This window comes from Leptidea sinapis, chromosome 2 (genome assembly GCF_905404315.1).
Source record: "Leptidea sinapis chromosome 2, ilLepSina1.1, whole genome shotgun sequence".
NCBI lineage: Eukaryota > Metazoa > Arthropoda > Insecta > Lepidoptera > Pieridae > Leptidea > Leptidea sinapis.
The window spans coordinates 20,688,942-20,708,120 of record NC_066266.1 but is presented as its reverse complement, the minus strand read 5'-3'; the positions used below and the strand labels follow the sequence as shown (position 1 = coordinate 20,708,120).

General features: G+C 35.1%; 1 protein-coding gene across 1 annotated transcript; it reads left to right on the top strand.

Annotated features, from left to right (window-relative positions):
* The first annotated feature begins 2,324 nt into the window (after positions 1 to 2,324).
* LOC126973525 (uncharacterized) lies at positions 2,325 to 18,791 on the top strand. Its single transcript, XM_050820869.1, has 7 exons — positions 2,325 to 2,648; positions 3,390 to 4,150; positions 8,562 to 8,709; positions 9,579 to 9,705; positions 11,817 to 11,923; positions 12,887 to 13,020; positions 15,311 to 18,791. Exons 1-7 carry the CDS (start codon positions 2,325 to 2,327, stop codon positions 15,408 to 15,410), a joined length of 1,701 nt encoding a protein of 566 aa, XP_050676826.1. The 3' UTR covers positions 15,411 to 18,791.
* Positions 18,792 to 19,179: the final 388 nt, after the last annotated feature.

Below are 19,179 nucleotides of genomic sequence, written 5' to 3'. Positions count from 1 at the left end.
ATATCCCTAAACGTGTCAAATAGGCCAATTTAGAATTCCGAGGACAGTGTCTGTTTGGACGTAAAAAAAACTCAGTTCATTGCACTGAGGATTTTAAAGAGGCTTGTGTTCATGGACCAGTGGCTGAGAAAACTCGCAAAAAACGATAGAAATAATGAATACAACAGTATTTAGTTGATGCACTATTCTACAAATTAGATTTGAAAACAAAATTTATGAACGATGCGGGAATCCAACCCGCGACCTCTCGCGTTACTTGCGCGCGCTGCTCTACTCTTACCACTGAGCCAACCGTTCGAGTGACGTATCGTTGATAAATCTTGGTAACTCTCAGGTTATCTCAGGATCTACTTTACAGTTGATAGCCTGATCAACCCCAATATTTGCATATTAGGATATTGACTTGAGAAGTCGTTCTTTCAAATCTATGAATTTGTTTTTTTTTATCTCACTATTCTATCTAATTATGTTTTGTAATTATTCATGTGTGTAAATGAAGATATTTTTGCCTCGTAATCGTTTAAAGGGTCAAATAGTAGGTTTTTTCTTCCATAGTAAACATCCTATATTCTACACGGACGCATTATCTCCGTACCTCGCTGGAACGTGAAGCGAACTCCCGTTCCCCTTTCACCCCCTCGCGATCATGTTGCGTGAGTACGGTCTGCAGATTCACTACCGTTAGGTACATGTCGTGCTATCACTACTTTGTTTTTAAAGTTTTCATTTTTACGTTTTAACTTCAGTTTTTAATAGTTCTGTATTATGTTGCTACAATAATACTGCCAGAAAGATAAATACTTTTTACTTTACCCAGATTCTTACATCATTATAATTGGACGTAATTCTAGAAAAACGTTCCAAACCACAATCATGTCGAAATTGAGTTAAGAACACAAAACTGGTCACGTGATTCATATTGACGGACTGACAAAAAATGGCAGCCCTACTGTCACACTAATATTAATTATTAAACTTTAAACACGATTTCCTTAAAATGTGATGTTTGTGGCTTGGAACGTTTTTCAGGAACTAGGTCCAATTATATTTCAGAATATTTATTATCTCAAAAAGAATACAAATTCACTTATTGAGATACTTTAACTAACATAATACACATATTAAGCGGCAAATCGTAGTGTATACTTTTTTTTAATGAAAATTAGGGACGAGGCGAGTAGGACGCTCAGCTGATGGTCATTGATACGCCACACTCAATACAATGCAGTGCCGCTCAGGATTCTCGAAAAACCCAAAAATTCTGAGCGGCACTACAATTGTTCGTCACCTTGAGACATAAGATGTTAAGTCTCATTTGGCCAGTAATTTCACTAGCTACGGCGCCCTTCAGACCGAAACACAGTAATGTTTACACATTACTGTTTCACGTCAGAAATAGGCACCGTTGTGGTCACATAATCTAGCCAACTTCCTGGTACCTCCCCCTGGTAAACTAATAAATATATATAAAAGATACTATACATAATACATACACAATTTTTGTTGTAATATTTAAAGTTGCAATAATTACCTATATTCAAAGTTACAATAAATACTAATTATGTAGTTACATTATGAACAAAATACAATAATAAATAAATTATAATAATAATAATCAGCGTCACAACACAACACCTTTACATCAATCTTTAATACTTACAAAATAAATCGTAGTTGATTTAATAATAATAATTTCTTAGTGATGCTTGTTTTGCACACCGTACACAGAACGACGATGCTTCTATCTAGACGTATTTCTAAGATAGAATCCTACTATTTAAGGTGTCTAACTAAAGTTATTTTAAAAATAAAATAGTCGAAACTACTTATTTTTGTCAGCTTTCAGATCATTGAAAGATGATCCAGTATCGGGCTGATTGAAGCAGAATTAATGGTTAACTTATAAGATCGTTATAATACTGACGAGGCGTTCATTAAAAGTAATATCTTGAGTTTTCTAATTAGACGTTAGATCTTGTCTCAAGGTGACGAAAGCATTTGTGATGCCGCTCATTTATGTTTGGTTCAATCAAAAATGTCTCAAGAAAAAACTATATATATAATTAGCTAAATAGAAAGGGCTTGTCTCAAAATGGGTACCCACTCAGCATATTTGGAATTGAGATTAGGGTAATCTAGTTGTATTTCAATTTGTATGTTTCACTTGGGACAACTACGAACTACGACCCTTGTAGGAGTTGCTAACATCCTCCCCTCCTTGAACAAATGTTTTATCTTCAACCGTCTCAATTTTACCTTTATTTGTTACAGATGTGAAAAACTGAGAAATAATGGGTATCGTATTGACAGACATAGAACCAAAAATGACAACAACAAAGAAATCAATTAAGTTCCTGCTCAAAAAGCCGTTTCTGGCCTTGTTCAAAAACGACAAGAAAAAGAAAAAGGATGGGACGCAAACTGTTCCGACCGATATATCAAAACTGGAACCAGACAAGTCGGTTAGTCAGTTGCAGGGAGAATTTCAGAAACTGGAGATTAAAACGGTAGAGAGTGTAGTAGATGAAGATGAAGAATTCAAAAATTTTACTTACAAAGTCATTGATGAGAAAGAAGACGAAACAGAAGTAATAGAAGGAAGAAATGGTAGAATAAATTCGGATACTTCTGGTGATAGTGGCATCTCTGTTAGGGAAGTTGATTCAGATAAAGAATTGGCGGAGTCCTTTAGTAATTTGAAGGTAGATGAAAACAAGAAATTGCGAACTGTTTATGTATCAAGAGGGCCTGTGACGAATAAGCACAAATATGTGTCAACAGATCAACCATATTCACGTGATTTGAACAACGTACCGGTAAGTGGTTTTTTACTTTTTAGGGGAGTCGGTAAATGACCCAAAGTATAAAATTTAACTTATTAGCAGGCAACAAAACTAGCAATTTCTTTAAAAGATGTTACTAAATCAATCTTCTGTAATTTAATTTGTAATTCTTTAATCTGTGGCTGTGTTTCCGGCTGCCATAGAAATATGCTATAGTTTCCAATGGTTTATGTTTTTTTATATATTTTTATGCAAACAGGATTTTACAGATGTAACAAAACTGATATACTTAAACTAACTGTTATATTTAAAAAACTAATTAGTTTAGTATATACATACAAATGTTGTTACTGCAGATACAACTGAGCAAACGGTGCAGATGGGTATTTTTCATCTGTCAGTCTATTATTTTTGGTCCTTCGAGCCAATGGGGCCTTTCGGATACATATCACATTGTTATATTTTTTCTCGGAGTAATACTAAATACAAATTGACAATTTTGATAAGGTTGGTGGAGTTAATTCCACACAGAGTAACACTTTGGTGAGACTAAGATAGGTTGGGTGAAGGCAAATAAAAAAAGTAAATCAAAGTTTTATGTTTCAGATCAGTCAAGTCAACACACGCACATTCTCCGGTGGACAAGTATTTGTGAACGACTCTTTAGCTTCAGCTGAATATGTTCTTAATCATGCGATCAATGAAGTGGACAACAAAGTCTTCAACACCACAGACTCTAACGTCGAGCAAAACTTGGAACTAGCGGAAGAATTCCTCAACGAAATAATGTTCTGTTCCCCTGACTCCTTCATGCCATTCCCAGATATTCCCCAACAGTTCGAGCAGGAAATATCCACATTTCAAATCGACGAATCGCCGAGTCAAATTAATTTCGAACCGCCGCTAATACAAATTGAATCTTTTAACAGCATTTACCCGACTCCTCCTCGATCCGAAAACATGACTAGTCCAATGTCAGATTATGGTTACCACCTTAGCGTTGACTCCCCATCCTGCACGGCATCTAGTTACAACGATCACGAGAAATACCAAGAAATACCTCCATTAGATGAGCCCTTAGAGAACGTAATTGACGAATTTCCAATTACAGTTACTGACAACTTTGGCAGTGACAGTGACGCTAACAATAAACCGAGAGAACGAAAAAATAGCGCGACATTAACACTTAAACAATACAAAGACATGCAAAGGGAGATATCAAACGAGTTCTCCAAAACGGAATGCTGCGCATTGAATAAGAAATCTTGCAGAGAACTGCTCCAGAATTGTATGAAGAAGTTGACAGTTGAAGATAGGACGTCCCTGTGCCATAAAATAGCAAATTTCGATGTCGAACATTCGTACGGGTAAGTTTATTTTTAACCGATAATACAATGACTCAAATTTTGCTAAAAACATGTAGTTATTAATCGTTCTTTGAGATTTTTTTTATTTTTACGTATGTATTTCATGGACATATGTGGTTCTTGGGATATTGTTTTCAATGATATACAAAATGCTGTTTAATAGTCATAAAAGCTTACCTGTGATTATTCTAATGTTAATTGAATTACTACCATTTCTTCGGTAGCATTTGCCGTTATGGGAGTACAGAAACGGCACAGAGAAAAATATGGATAATATTACCAATAAATTATATTAGTAATTGCTACAGTAATGCTGCCTCATCGTTTAGGTGATAGACTGGCATTATAGTGGCGTATACGAGGGTCTAGGATTTTTTTAGTTTTATTATATCTTTTCAAAATAGTATCCATTCACAACAATAGATCGCTGCATTCGATGGAACCACTGAGAAAAAAACACTTTGCCCTCTCGACTAAGGGGTCTCTTCGACGACTTGACGTAATGAGACCGAACTTTATGTTTTCATTCAACTATTGTAACTTATGGCGATTTTAGTGAACATATTATGTTTTCATAATTATACTGATAATTAATAGTAATTTTTCTTAATATTCTGTTAATTATATTATGTAGTAAAACCGCAAAAGCGGGTTAAAATTGCATGGAATTAACTTTTTTTTATTATTCAGAATTCTAAATTATCATTTACTCTTGTTAATGTTAAATCCAAAAAGTTTTGAGATTGGTTCGATTCTAATTCCAATTTAAACTTTATTTTAGGGTGTATCTTGTTAATTTTATTAACAAAAAGATCGATTTGAAGTTCGGTGCCTGTCCAGCAAATTATAACGTCGTCGACGTATCAGTAATAAAACAGGATATGTGGGTCTCTCACCACGTAATTACACTCAAAAGTGGACTCAAATTTCAGCCCTAAGTGGACTTAATGGTGATCCCATTGCTAGTCCTTCCTTTTGGCGATAGAATTGAATTGATAGAATTAACTTAATTAATCACCTTGAAAATATCTCAAACAAAATTAGGACAGTATGTTCGACCATTTGACTGCGTGCAATTCAGAGTTGTTCGAATTGTCGCCATCCAGTACTCAGTATACAGCTAGATTTACCTTAGACTTCTACCGCATTTATCACGGGGAGCGTCCCGAAGAGCTGTTTCACCTGATTCCTGCCGCCGAACTCCACCTTCGCACCATACGCCACAAATACGAATTCATCCCCACAATCTGGATGTGTGGCGTTCCTTCAAAGTGCGGTTTTCAAGAAAGTTTCTTGCACAGAGGTTCCTTGTTGCCAGATACGACATGGGTACCATCAAAGGTTGGCAATGCTTCTGTGATTCCTCTTGTGTTCCAAGAGAATGTATGCGGCGGCGATCACTTAAATTTATGTACGCACATTTGTCGTCCTCATCCATAAAAAAGAGTCTTCCTGTAAAATTTTTCTATTACAATGTTAAGCAAAAATCTCCTTTATTGCAGTGTACTACAGCTTATAATAAAAAGTTTGTCAAAACACGACAATCCCGACGACTACCAGACGGTTCTCTTTTGTTGGATTTGCGAGATGGTGCTCGAGAAACGGCCGGACATGTTTGTGGAAGATTTTGGTGAGTTTACTTACAGTTGCAATTTTTAACCGACTTCAAAAAGGAGGAGGTTCTCAATTCGTAATTCTTCTTTAGTTCGATGCGGAATAGATGCCATTTGGTCCCATAAATTTTACATAGTTTGGCCCAGTAGTTTTCATTTTATGACCATTTTTTATGAAAATTTATGTCTACGTGGATGATATAATTGTTTTTTGTGTACAGCTTTTTTAAGGGGTTTTCATTCAGGTTGATTATATATTATTATTAACTGACACTGAAAAGTAACGTTTACAAAAACCGACTTCAAATACTGAAAAGTATCAAAAAACTAAACATTTAATTTAATACACCTCTAATGCAATACCTTTACCTTTAATATTAATAAAATCCTATTATTTGTATGTGCTACTTATTGATAGTTTTTAAGTCGGTGCCAAGCCAAATATAATAGCCGATTTACCTGGGGCCCACATATAGCGCATGTTTGCTCAAAACTTAGACTAATATTGAGCAAACTAACGAATTTGAGTATGCTTATACTCAAATTCAAATTACCATACGATACATTACGACTTCTGTACATGGCCCTCAAGGACTATGTCATCGGTCATGGTATTAAGTAGTTATGGTAGATGCTGCAAATCAAACTTGAAAGATATTTATAACCTGCAGTTAATGTAACTAAAAACAATTGTACCAAAACATGTGTCTAATAAAAAAAAGGAAAATTATGATCAGCTCTTTTGACATTGTTATGTTATTATCAAAAATGTAAATGCAAATGTTTTGTTAAACGGAGAGGTGATAGAACCGGTGGAATCTGCTATATTTCTTGGCATAACTCTAGATTCCAAATTACAATGGGGCCCCCATATTGAAGGATTGGCGAACAGACTTAGTTCTGCAGCATATGCGGTTAAAAAAATTAGACAATTAACTGACATAGATACGGCGCGACTAGTATACTTTAGTTATTTCCATAGTATTATGTCCTATGGTATATTGCTATGGGGCAACGCTGCTGATATTAATACAATATTTGTGCTGCAGAAGAGGGCTATTCGCGCTATTTATAACCTAGGTCCTCGAGAATCATTGAGAGCAAAATTCAAAGAAATTAACATCTTGACTGTTGCTTCTCAATATATTCTTGATAATGTAATGTATGTTCATAGGCACATAAGTGAATTTGCCAGAAACTGTCATAACCATAATGTTAACACCAGGAACAGACATAAACTGATGATGCCTAATACTCGGCTTAGTCGAGTTAGTAAGTATTTTGTGGGGCGATGTATATGCTTTTACAACAAGATCCCAGAAAATGTTCAAAACAAAGGTGTTACGTTATTCAAAAGAATTGTTAAAAACGTTTGTGTGGTAAAGGTTACTATAACATAAATGACTTTCTTTATGATACCACAGATTGGGAATGGAGCGACCGCCCTCAGGCTATTAAATAATAAGTTTAATTGTACAATGTTACTTTGTAAATGTTACTTTAATTGTACAACATACTTTTGATGAAAAAAAAAGCCCGCTGAGTTTGTTGCGCCCATTCTTCTCAGGCCTGAGGCATTCAATTTGGAATGGGTGGTAGTTTTTTTTTGACTTTCAATAAGTGATTTCACATCCTATTTTGAATAAAAATATTTGAATTTCAATTTGAATATTAATGTGTATGAAGCAAAATTTGCTATTTTACCCGAAATTAATAATCCCATCCTGTTAATCGAAAAAAAATAGACCCTTAGGCTTACGAAAACCAGATATAAATCACAAATACTACAAACCAAAAAGTAATAACAAATACGGGAAGGAAACTGTCAATTACCTATTACCGGAATACATTAACGAAATGCCCAAAGAGCTGCATGAAATGTACTTCCACGAAAATCAAAACACGCTTTAAAAGATACATCCTGAAATAAATTGGGTTCATGAAATGAATGGCTCTCTCTATGTACCCAGATACAGATAAACCCAGGTTTTCGTGGTACTTATCTGATAAAAATGTTATGTATTTGTTCGGCTAAAACAATACCACGGACTGCTTAAAGAGTAATAATTCTGGAGAATTCATGCCTGGATACCTGGTTGCCTCTCGTAGAGGGGGTGTTAGAATTATTTAACGTTCTTTCACTAATCATCCAATAGATGTCGTCGTCCATTTACTTTGTCAAATTAAAACGCGCAAACAATTGTCACAGAATTATATCTGAGTCTGTATGGTACAGGTTGGTGAATTAGTTCTGGATTATCAGTGAATAAGTATCAAGTTACTTCTGTGCGAAATGAACAGGGGGCAAACGGGATAGGAGGCTGAAAACACCTCCCGGCTCCCTATAATTTCTCCATTGACTTATGTTATATCAGGGTGCTACTTTCTAATTTAAATGCCGTCTACTTCCCTCTTGAGTCGGCGACAATCTTCTCTGGCTGATACTTCAAACCTATCCCAGGACCAGGTACACTGCTTAATAGTTAATACCATGGGCTTTTCGTGGACATTATGCGTTTAACTTCCCCGTGGACTTATGATATATCGGGGTCCTATGTTATAATTTAAATGCCGTCCACTTCCATCTTGAAACGGCGTATATCTTCTCTGGCTGATAGTTCAAACCTTTCCCAGAATCAGGTGTGTGTTTAAGTTCTCCAATAGTGCTGATAACTGACCGGCTCTTTGAGTACATAATGGCTACAGATTCCGTGTCGTATCCTCTGGTGTTTCCTATAGAGTATTAACGTTAGTGATCACTTAACATGGGCTGTTCATTTGTCCTCTTATACCAGCAGACTGATTTGTTTTCCAGGTCTGAAGCTCCTCAAATCCGCAGTGATGAGGTGCCCAGCACGGCCTATTCTTACCCGATACCTAGTGCAGTGCATACAGCGAGTTGCCAAATCTAAATCATTAAAAGTCGACCTATCTATTTTTAATGAGGTAAGTAATTAACCAGATTTAATTAATAAAGCAAAGTTACTGACTTGCGAAACTGAAGTGGCAGTGGGCAGGGCACATAGCTCGACGGACAGTCCTCGAATGGCGACCACGTACCGGAAGACGTAGTGTTGGTAGGCCCCCCACAAGATGGACCGAAGATCTGGTCAAGATCGCCAAAATAGGTTCAGGTTGAGAATCAATTTTAATATGTGTACATAAGTTCTGTCGCGAAAAGGATTAGAGAATTTTTAATTTATATAGTTTTATTGAGTATTGGTGTTTTGTTTCACCTGTTAATATAATCTTCCACATTTTCGACAATATATGCTTTAAACCCGCGAGAAACTTTGCGTGCAATTTTTTCACCATTGACGTTCAATAAACAACAAGACTCATAATCACGCTCAAAAATTTTCTGAAGTCTGCATCTATTACACAGAGCTTTCGCACAGTGGTGCTGAGACCGCGCTTTGAATACAATGCCACGCAATAACAAAGTGTAATAACTTTCGAAAAAACAGCATATCCTAACTTTAAATAAATGTAGTGTTTTATTTCAGGTAAGTGCCCTTTAAATTAACTTCTTGACTTTTTTAAACTATTTTGCTAACACAAAATACATCGCCAACTATAATCTTCTAATGGCTGTTAACAATAGACTTTGAACATTACTGCCACGAAATAAGATGTTAATTTGAATGAATGTTTTATTGTTATCTATACAAGTTGTTGTATACGTATATATACAACGCTGCTGGGAAATTTTTGAGGACCTTTTAATCTAAACGTATAAATGATTTAAGTATAATTGTTCGAAAATCATCGAGCACTTTTTCTTTTTAATTTTAAATAACCTCCGTCGTTTCCAGGTGGACGCTTTAGGTGATAACCTACTGATAGCTTGCGCGAGGGCAGGTGACAGATATGCACTTGTACTGAACGAACTGGTTTGTGCCGAAGTACCGTTGTTTAACATTCACCACGCTAACACTGATGGTGAGAATGAATTCTAGTAGCCTTCATAAGATACATAATAGCTTTAAGGGTGAATGAATACACTTTTATAATAAAGGGCCCGGCCACTGTTCAGGCATTATCTATAAAAAAAAATGTATTATTAAAAAATAGCTGTTTCGTAAATCCTACTACTCTACATATTAATATCTAAGTGATCGCACAGCCTGGTACTAGATTAGGATTATTTTATAGCATAGTTTCTCAATCTTATTTTGCCCACCGCCCACTTTGACAATATGTTTTTTTCTAGAGTATTTTCGTGTAATTTTTTGTCTTTTTAGACTATATTTTTTAATCTACCCACGCCCCATCTGCGCCATCTCAATGCCCCCTAATTTTCTCTGGGTCTTCTACTGCCCCCCCAAAAGTCTCAAACGCCCACAATGGGGTGTTATCGCCCACGTTGAGAACCTATGTTTTATAGCAATAGCACTGACAGTACAATATTATATATTTTTATTAAAAGGAGCACAAAAACAGAATTACGGGAGAGTTTCTTGCTCCGCTTCTTCACTCTCAGAGCGCCATTTGTTTCCGAAGCGTTAGTATTATCTAGTATATTAGAAATGACATCAAAAATAATTCTAAATGAATCATTTTTGTGAAAATAAATGCCTTTTATGCATTTTATTGTATGGCCGTAAGAGTTCCTATTTCTTCATTCTGCGAAGTGAGCTTTCTGTACTTGTACTATTACATATTGTTACGTACACAAAGCACAAAGTAACTAGCGCCATCTAGCGTTAACCAGTAAAAGATCCACTCAAAGATCAAAGACATGAAACCCAGTACTCAATACTAGATGGCGTTAAAGGAACTACTGTGGAACTATGTAGAAGTATAGTCTCGAATACCGTGTACATGCACAAACTTTCTAGAATCATTCAGGCCGGTCGATCACGTTGCGCTACTCAGGTACGTTCTAGAAAGAAACTTTCTGGAATGGTCTGGGACTCGTCTCGGCCCATATAAATAGCCGCAGGGAGGCAAGCCAGTTCAGTTCAGTTAGAGCTACCTTCGAGGCGACTACGAAGTGAAAACTAGTGGTACCAGTGAAACCTACGACTTGGCTACGACCTAGGACATCGTTAGTGCTTAGTGCTTGGACCTAGTGCTAGTAAATAAGGTCTTCAAAAGAGTCAGCAGGTCTTTCTCTCCAAATCCTTCGAACCCTAACACGTAACAATATGCTTTGGTACGGTCCATTTGTTTTCATTCTTTATTTTGTCTTGTTAGCGACACACGCGGCCAGACCGGTTTGTATTCGATACGGTCGCGTTGGAGAGAGCCGCGCGACCGTCACTTTTGATACGAACGGACTGGTGTCGTGTGAACATAACCTAATATTACCATTGTAAATTGGACGTAGTTCCTGAAAAACGTTCCAAGACACAAACATCATCACATTTTAAGGAATTCGTGTTTAAAGTTTAATAAATATTAGTGTATTCCGTACATGTGGGTTGAGCTACTAAGTCATGATATCATTTAAAGAGTGACAGCAGGCCTACAATTTTTTTCAGTGCGTTAATACGAATCACGTGACGAGTTTTGTGTTCTTAACTCAATTTCGACATGATTGTGGTTTGAACCGTTTTTCTGGAATTACGTCCAATTGTAAAAGGCATTTATTTTCTCAAAATTAATTCCATTAGAATTCTTTTTGATGTCATTTCTAACAACTACTAAATACTACTACCGCTTCGGAAACAAATGGAGCTCTAAGAGACAAGAAGCGGCGCAAGAAACTCTCCCAGCATTCTTTTTATGCACTCTTTTCAATAAAAATATACAATATTGTACAGTCATTTCTATCGTTATAAAATAATCACAATCTAGTCCCAGGCTGTCCGATCATTTAGATATGTACTTCACGAAATAAATTAAATAATAACAGTCTTCTTTTAAATTGGACGCCAAGAGTTCCCTTTTAATAAGAACAGGGCACTTGGCGCCTACATATGGTCCTTCGAGCCGAATCATATGTAGGTCCTTCGAGCCGCGCGACCGTCTTAATTGTCTCGTTGGCTCTGTATAGTTGGTTGATAGTTTATGTTTGTTCGTTTATATTGTTGTGTTTCCTTCTCCAGGGTATACGGCACTCCATGTCGCTTGCAGCACCCACACCTCGACATCGTCCCAGGGTCATATCGTTCATGTCCTGTTGGAGCATGGTAATGCAGACCTTTGGAAAGGGGTAAGCATTCTCTTGCCCACTAAGAATTTACTCTGACTACATATTTTAATACACAAATAAATGTCTTCCAACTGAAAAAGTAAATCCTGTAGATGAAGCCACGTCCTGAGAGTTGAACAAAGCATACAAGATTTTATAAACGATACGTCACTCGAACGGTCGGATCAGTTGGAAGTGCCCTCGAAAGGAACGCGAGAGGTCGCGTCCCGCATCGTTCATAAAATTTTGTTTGCAAATTTTATTTGTGTATTCATCCCAGATGTGTGAGCGTTATAGGGAGGGGTGATATGATATCACTTTCGGCAGATGGTTTTTGGCAAAATTTACTGACAGTTTCCTCTTCTTTTTTGTAGTTTTGGGTTTTAATTTAGAGATTATTAGATCTTAGGTGTTAGATAAATTTGGACTGTCTTCTCTATTGAAATTTGGAAAAATTAAACCCCTGAAAACGAGATCTGAAATGGTCTTGAAACGTCGGATTGACTTATAATATAATAAAAATATAACTTTTACGCAAAAATCTAATGTAAAAACAAAGTTACAATTAGACGTGTTTTATTTCAAAAGTGTTTTATTTAAATGTGTAACAATCGCGTTATTCAAAGAAAATACTAAAGATTTATTATTAATATTACTAACGGCCGTTTCCAATATTCTATCTACAGATAGAGATAAATTACTACCTTCTACTGTCAGTTATAGCTGTCAATAATCTGAGGCTGTCACAATATACCCGATAAGTTATTCTTATCGCCTTATATTGGGACGCGTGAATTGCATATTCCATACAAACTTCTATCGCTGGTAAGCTATACGTCGTCCCAACGACAGACAGCGTGTACGTGGTAAGTTTATTGGGACGGAAAAGTCAACGATATTTACGATTTTTATGTCAAGTAGGCCACAACCGAAAATAGACTGTTTATTGGGAACGGCCGTAATATATATATTATGTGTGTATAGGATATCCGTGGCGGCGACACAGCGCTCCATCTAGCTGTGAACTCAGCTAACTGCGACCTCAAACTGGTCATGGTGATTTTCAAGCACGTCGAACGCAAAATGTGGAAAAAACTTGCCCACGCGCCCAACAGAAGGTAAGATATTACTTGTGAAGAGACACCCTTCGCACGACACGCCACAAGTTAGGATATCATCCCCAACATCTGAATGTGTGGCGGTCTTCCACAATGCGGTTTTCAAAGAGCTTTCTTCATCGTACTACAAAGCTGTGGATTGAGCTTCCTTGTGCGGTGTTTCCGGGGCGATACGACATGGGTTCCTTCAGAAAAAGCGCGTAAGCCATAAAGGCCGGCAACGCTCCTGTGATTCCTCTGGTGTCACAAGCCAGTGTGGTCGGCGGTGATCACTTAACACCAGGTGACGGGTCACTTTGTCCTCCTTTTCCATAAAAAAAGAGATTATGGACTTGTGTTTAGTGCGTAGATAATTTATACGTGTAGATAGTCTCTTGCTGATGAAAACAGGCCAGGAATATCAGTTTAGCGAGCGTGACAAGCTACGAGTTACACTCGCGATTTGTATGTCACTTTGTGTTATGGGGCCATTGCTCTAAATAGAGGTTAGTTGTATACTCAATTATTTTTGGACGTTTTCACAGCTGTCATATCTTGATGATGTAAGGACTAGTACTTGTGTTGCCAGGTCGACCTGTTATAGTTAATAAATCATTGTATTTGTTTGATGTTATTACTAATTGTGACAGTAATCACGACCATCGTGTTCACGAAGCATGCTTACACAAACAATGAATTCAAGTTCTAAAGGTTGATGCATCCAATATACGATAATTTATATATTTTATACACTTTATTGTATAATACTTTTCATGAAATATTTAATACAAAGCTACTTTAGGGTTTCTAAACATAATAAGCATATTTGGAATTGAACATATTCTCATGTCCAATTCCAGTTCCCGTTTTCGAATACATATACCCTGCCAGTACATATACGAGATAAACATACTAGCCAATTTAAAAAGACTAGTGATGTACACAGTGTCAATACTCGAAACAAACATAAACCCGCAATTCCATCTACTAGCCTCCATAAAATTGCTAAATTTTATAAATTGGATCGCGTTATATTTTATAATAAACTCCCAAATGATATTAAAATATTTAAATGTATCGTAAAAAAATATGTTAACATCTAAGGCCTATTATAATGTGAAAGATTATTTGAATGATAAAGATAGTTGGAATTAATGTTCTAAATTTTGTTAATGAATATTGTTATACTCATTTGTATGCTATAGTAACTTTTGTACTTCATCCTGACTTGCACTAAATAACTTACAAAGTTTTACAGTGAATAAAGTATTTTTTTCTTTGAATATATTATATGAATCTTATTTCGAGGAAGAATGCAAACTAAACCTACTATTGGTATAGTTATAGCTCATCGGAGTGAATTTCAGTTTTTCATAAATCCCGCGGGATCCATGAATTTTTCCGGGATAAAATGCCTATATAGCCTATGTCCATTCCCAAGCTCTAGTTTATCGCTGTACCAAATTTCATCAAAATCCGTTCTGTAGCTCCGGCGTGAAGGCGTAAGAAAACAATCTTACATTCACATTTAAAATATTAAGTAATTAATGTATATTACAGACATTGTAAAATACTATATTTGATGGTAATTGATAGCCCTTCCCGTAACAATGCAGTGCCGCTCAGGATTATTGAAAAACCCAAAAATTCTGAGGGGCACTACAAATTCGCTCATCAGCATGAGACATAAGATGTTAAGTCACATTTACCCAGTAATTTCACTCGCTACGGCGCCCTTCAGACCGAAACACAGTAATGTTTATACATTACTGCTTCACGGCAGAAATAGGCGCCGTTGTGGTATCCAGTAATGTGTAAGCATTATTCGACACGATCTGTCTCAAGATGACGAGCGCAGTTGTAGTGCCGTTCGGAATTTTTGGGGTTTATCAAGAATCCTGAGCGGCACTGCATTGTAATGGGAAGGGCGTATCAATTACCATCAGCTGAACGTCCTGATCGTCTCGTCCCCTATTTTCATAAAAAATAATAAAGATTACAGCCTGTATACTTAGATCATTTATACATCCAGATAATATAACTATAACAGCTGTGAAAAAGCCGAAAAAAATTGAGTTAAGAACTAGTCTACCAACACAAAGTAACGGTTAAAGAAGTGTCATACAAATCGCGAGTGTAAGACGTAGCTTGTCACGCACACTAAACTAATATTCCTGGCCTGTTTTCATCGGTTTTCTAACAGCAAGAGACTATCTGGACGTATAAAATACTACCTAAGCCTGTATATATCTATGTATATATGGAAATATGTTAACTACCCATGTATCAAATATTTTTTTGTTTATTTTAGCTCAGTAACTCCACTGGAGTATGCTCGGTCGGCGATCAAATCGACATCGAGACAGAACTACCCTCCAGAAGTGTTAGAGTTTCTCAAGAAATGCCGTTAGAAACATTATAATACAACTAAAATTGGAAAGTTCGATTATTTCTTTCAAATGTTGCATGTGAGTTTGGTTCTTGTCATAAATATTCGCAATAGCTTCATTCAGCGGCATTTATTAATAGTTTTAACGAATGCTTATTAAAGTTATAAAAAAATGACAACGGAAAATCAAAAAGTTAGACATAATTAAGTCCTGTTTACACATTGACGTTCAACAAACAGCTAGGCACCCAATCCCTTATTATAATTATATATATATTATTATAAGGTCGTCAAAAATGTCCGAGCGGCGTTGTATATACGTATATATTAACTTATACAGATAACATTAAAACATTCATTCAAATTAACACCTTACTTCGTGGCAGTAGTGTTCAAAGTCTATTGTATACGCTCGTTAGAAGCTCGGACGCGAACACGAGGCAAGAACATTTTGTTTTAGCAATTTAAATGTAATTATTAGCATTAGCAAAATGATAAAATGCCAAGTTATCTGAAATACCGCACTACATCCTTTTTAAGCTTGGATACGCTGTTATTTTTAGTGCACATTTTGTCGTTGCGTGGCGTTGTATTCAAAGCGCGGTCGCAACATAACTGACCGAAAACTCTGCCTAATAGACGCGTACTCAGAGTTTTCCTTCAGATAATTTTTGAGCGTGATTGTTAGTATAGTTGTTTACTGTTTGTCAATGTGATTGATCAATATTGTTATCAACAACTCTTCATTAACAAGTCATGCTTTGAAGTTAATGTCTCTTAAGTTGATAAGTCTTTTAGAGTCAGTTTTTAAACGATTTGTGTTATTACAAAAAAGTTAAACATGTGTTGAACACTTGTTTTAAAAAAGTTCTATTACATATGTGTGTCTTTCTGTTGTTTAGCGTTCAACAATCTTTAGACATTGTTTATCTTTAAACACGAGTCGAAGCTTGTCTAAGGTGTCTCTAACAGATATCTATCTGTTAGACACTCCTTAGACAAGCGGCTGTCATCTGACAGCTAACAAAATTTGCGTTCCGCTTCTATAATTGTGTCTTTACACTTCAGTTTATATTGTGTTTAACGACGTTTTAGTTAAACACAAGCTAAACACTGTTTTGTAATAGAAATAGATGTAATCCAATTTAGGCGTCGTTATAGTTAGGTCACTGTCTAACAAAACATGTGTCTAAGCCATGTTTAAATTATTTTGTTTAATAACACCGAATAGTTTATATAGAATAAGTCGTAATTTTGGGGATATATTATTTCTATTTAAAATGATGATCTTCACCATAAAATCCTCTAAATTGTCATAAAATCACTTCGTGTATACACCCCAAACGCTTGAACGAGACTGTGCTCGCTCAACAGCTCCTGAAGATGCCTCGTGTCGAAGTGATTTAGTGAACCTTAGCGGAAATAAAGATGATCATTAATGGCATTTTAATTTTAAAAGGGTTATGTTATTTTTAGACTTAAATTGAGAATCACTTAAGCATATTTAGGTTTTTAATGTTTATCTAAAGACACATCACAATTAATTGTAATATTGAGTTATGTAGTAATTCTAGATCATAATATTATGTGGAAATGTAATTTTATAAGTTTTACTCATCATTTGTGGTAAATAATACAATAATAAAATGATTTTGATTACTTTTTTATAAGAAACCCGAAGTGTCCAGTACTTTGTGGGGACAGCCGGTTTGTTTATCAATAATTTTAGTATATTCCGTAAGATGAAGTCTCAATGTTCTGACGAAAAGAAACCTGGTTTGACAATATATTTTAGTATATGTGACCAGAGCAATACGTTGTGGTAAGGAAACTTGGTTTGACAATACATTTTGGTAATATAACCTAGAACAATACTTTGTGGTATGGAAACTTGGTTTGACAATACATTTTAGTAATATAACCTAGAACAATACTTTGTGGTATGGAAACTTGGTTTGACAATACATTTTAGTAATAGTAACCAGAGCAATTCCTTGTGGTAAATAAACATTGTTTGACAAAACATTTTAGTTTGGTATAAGTAACCAGGACAATACTTTGTGGTAAGGAAACTTGGTTTGACAATACATTTTAGAAATAGTAATAACCATAGCAATGCTTTGGGCTTAGGAAACCTGGTTTGACATTACATTTTAGTAAAACCAACCAGAACTATACTTTGTGGTAAATAAACCTGGTTTGACAATACATTTTAGTAATAGTAACCAGAACTACTTTGTGGTAAATAAACCTGGTTTGACAATACATTTTAGTAATAGTAACCAGAACTACTTTGTGGTAAATAAACCTGGTTTGACAATACATTTTAGTAATAGTAACCAGAACTACTTTGTGGTAAATAAACCTGGTTTGACAATACATTTTAGTAATAGTAACCAGAACTACTTTGTGGTAAATAAACCTGGTTTGACAATACATTTTAGTAATAGTAACCAGAACTACTTTGTGGTAAATAAACCTGGTTTGACAATACATTTTAGTAATAGTAACCAGAACTACTTTGTGGTAAATAAACCTGGTTTGACAATACATTTTAGTAATAGTAACCAGAACTACTTTGTGGTAAATAAACCTGGTTTGACAATACATTTTAGTAATAGTAACCAGAACTACATTGTGGTAAATAAACCTGGTTTGACAATACATTTTAGTAATAGTAACCAGAACTACTTTGTGGTAAATAAACCTGGTTTGACAATACATTTTAGTAATAGTAACCAGAACTACTTTGTGGTAAATAAACCTGGTTTGACAATACATTTTAGTAATAGTAACCAGAACTACTTTGTGGTAAATAAACCTGGTTTGACAATACATTTTAGTAATAGTAACCAGAACTACTTTGTGGTAAATAAACCTGGTTTGACAATACATTTTAGTAATAGTAACCAGAACTACTTTGTGGTAAATAAACCTGGTTTGACAATACATTTTAGTAATAGTAACCAGAACTACTTTGTGGTAAATAAACCTGGTTTGACAATACATTTTAGTAATAGTAACCAGAACTACTTTGTGGTAAATAAACCTGGTTTGACAATACATTTTAGTAATAGTAACCAGAACTACTTTGTGGTAAATAAACCTGGTTTGACAATACATTTTAGTAATAGTAACCAGAACTACTTTGTGGTAAATAAACCTGGTTTGACAATACATTTTAGTAATAGTAACCAGAACTACTTTGTGGTAAATAAACCTGGTTTGACAATACATTCAAGTATACTTATCCAGAACTTTCAGTACCTCCTTTTTGTTATAAGATTTCGGTATTGTTATATCAACTGACATTTAAAAAAAAAACAATGAAATCTGTTTTGTCATCACATTCATTTAGTACCTGAAGCACATCATTACAATGATTTATATTATTTTTTATAAATTAACTTTAAAAGAAACTTTATATTGATCGCCTATACGGAATAGTTTTATATTTAAGTTTCTTCACAATTAAATATAATGTTTAATGTGTACTTTTAATGTTATCATGTATTTTCGATATATTTTTTTACGAAACGGTATAATCAATTTGACAAACATGTTTTTGAAAAATTACATTAAAATTACACATATTATGTAATGTAATTGTAAGAATGTAATGTGCCTTTTAATTAAGTTTTTTTTTACAATTTACTAGATTTTAATGTGTACATAAGAAACGTAGTTATTATTAATCGATCATAACATATTAAATAAACTTAATTTCATGACAGAATTTAGTTTCGATATTTTTACTCGCAAATTTTGAATAAAAGAAATATGTTCAACTG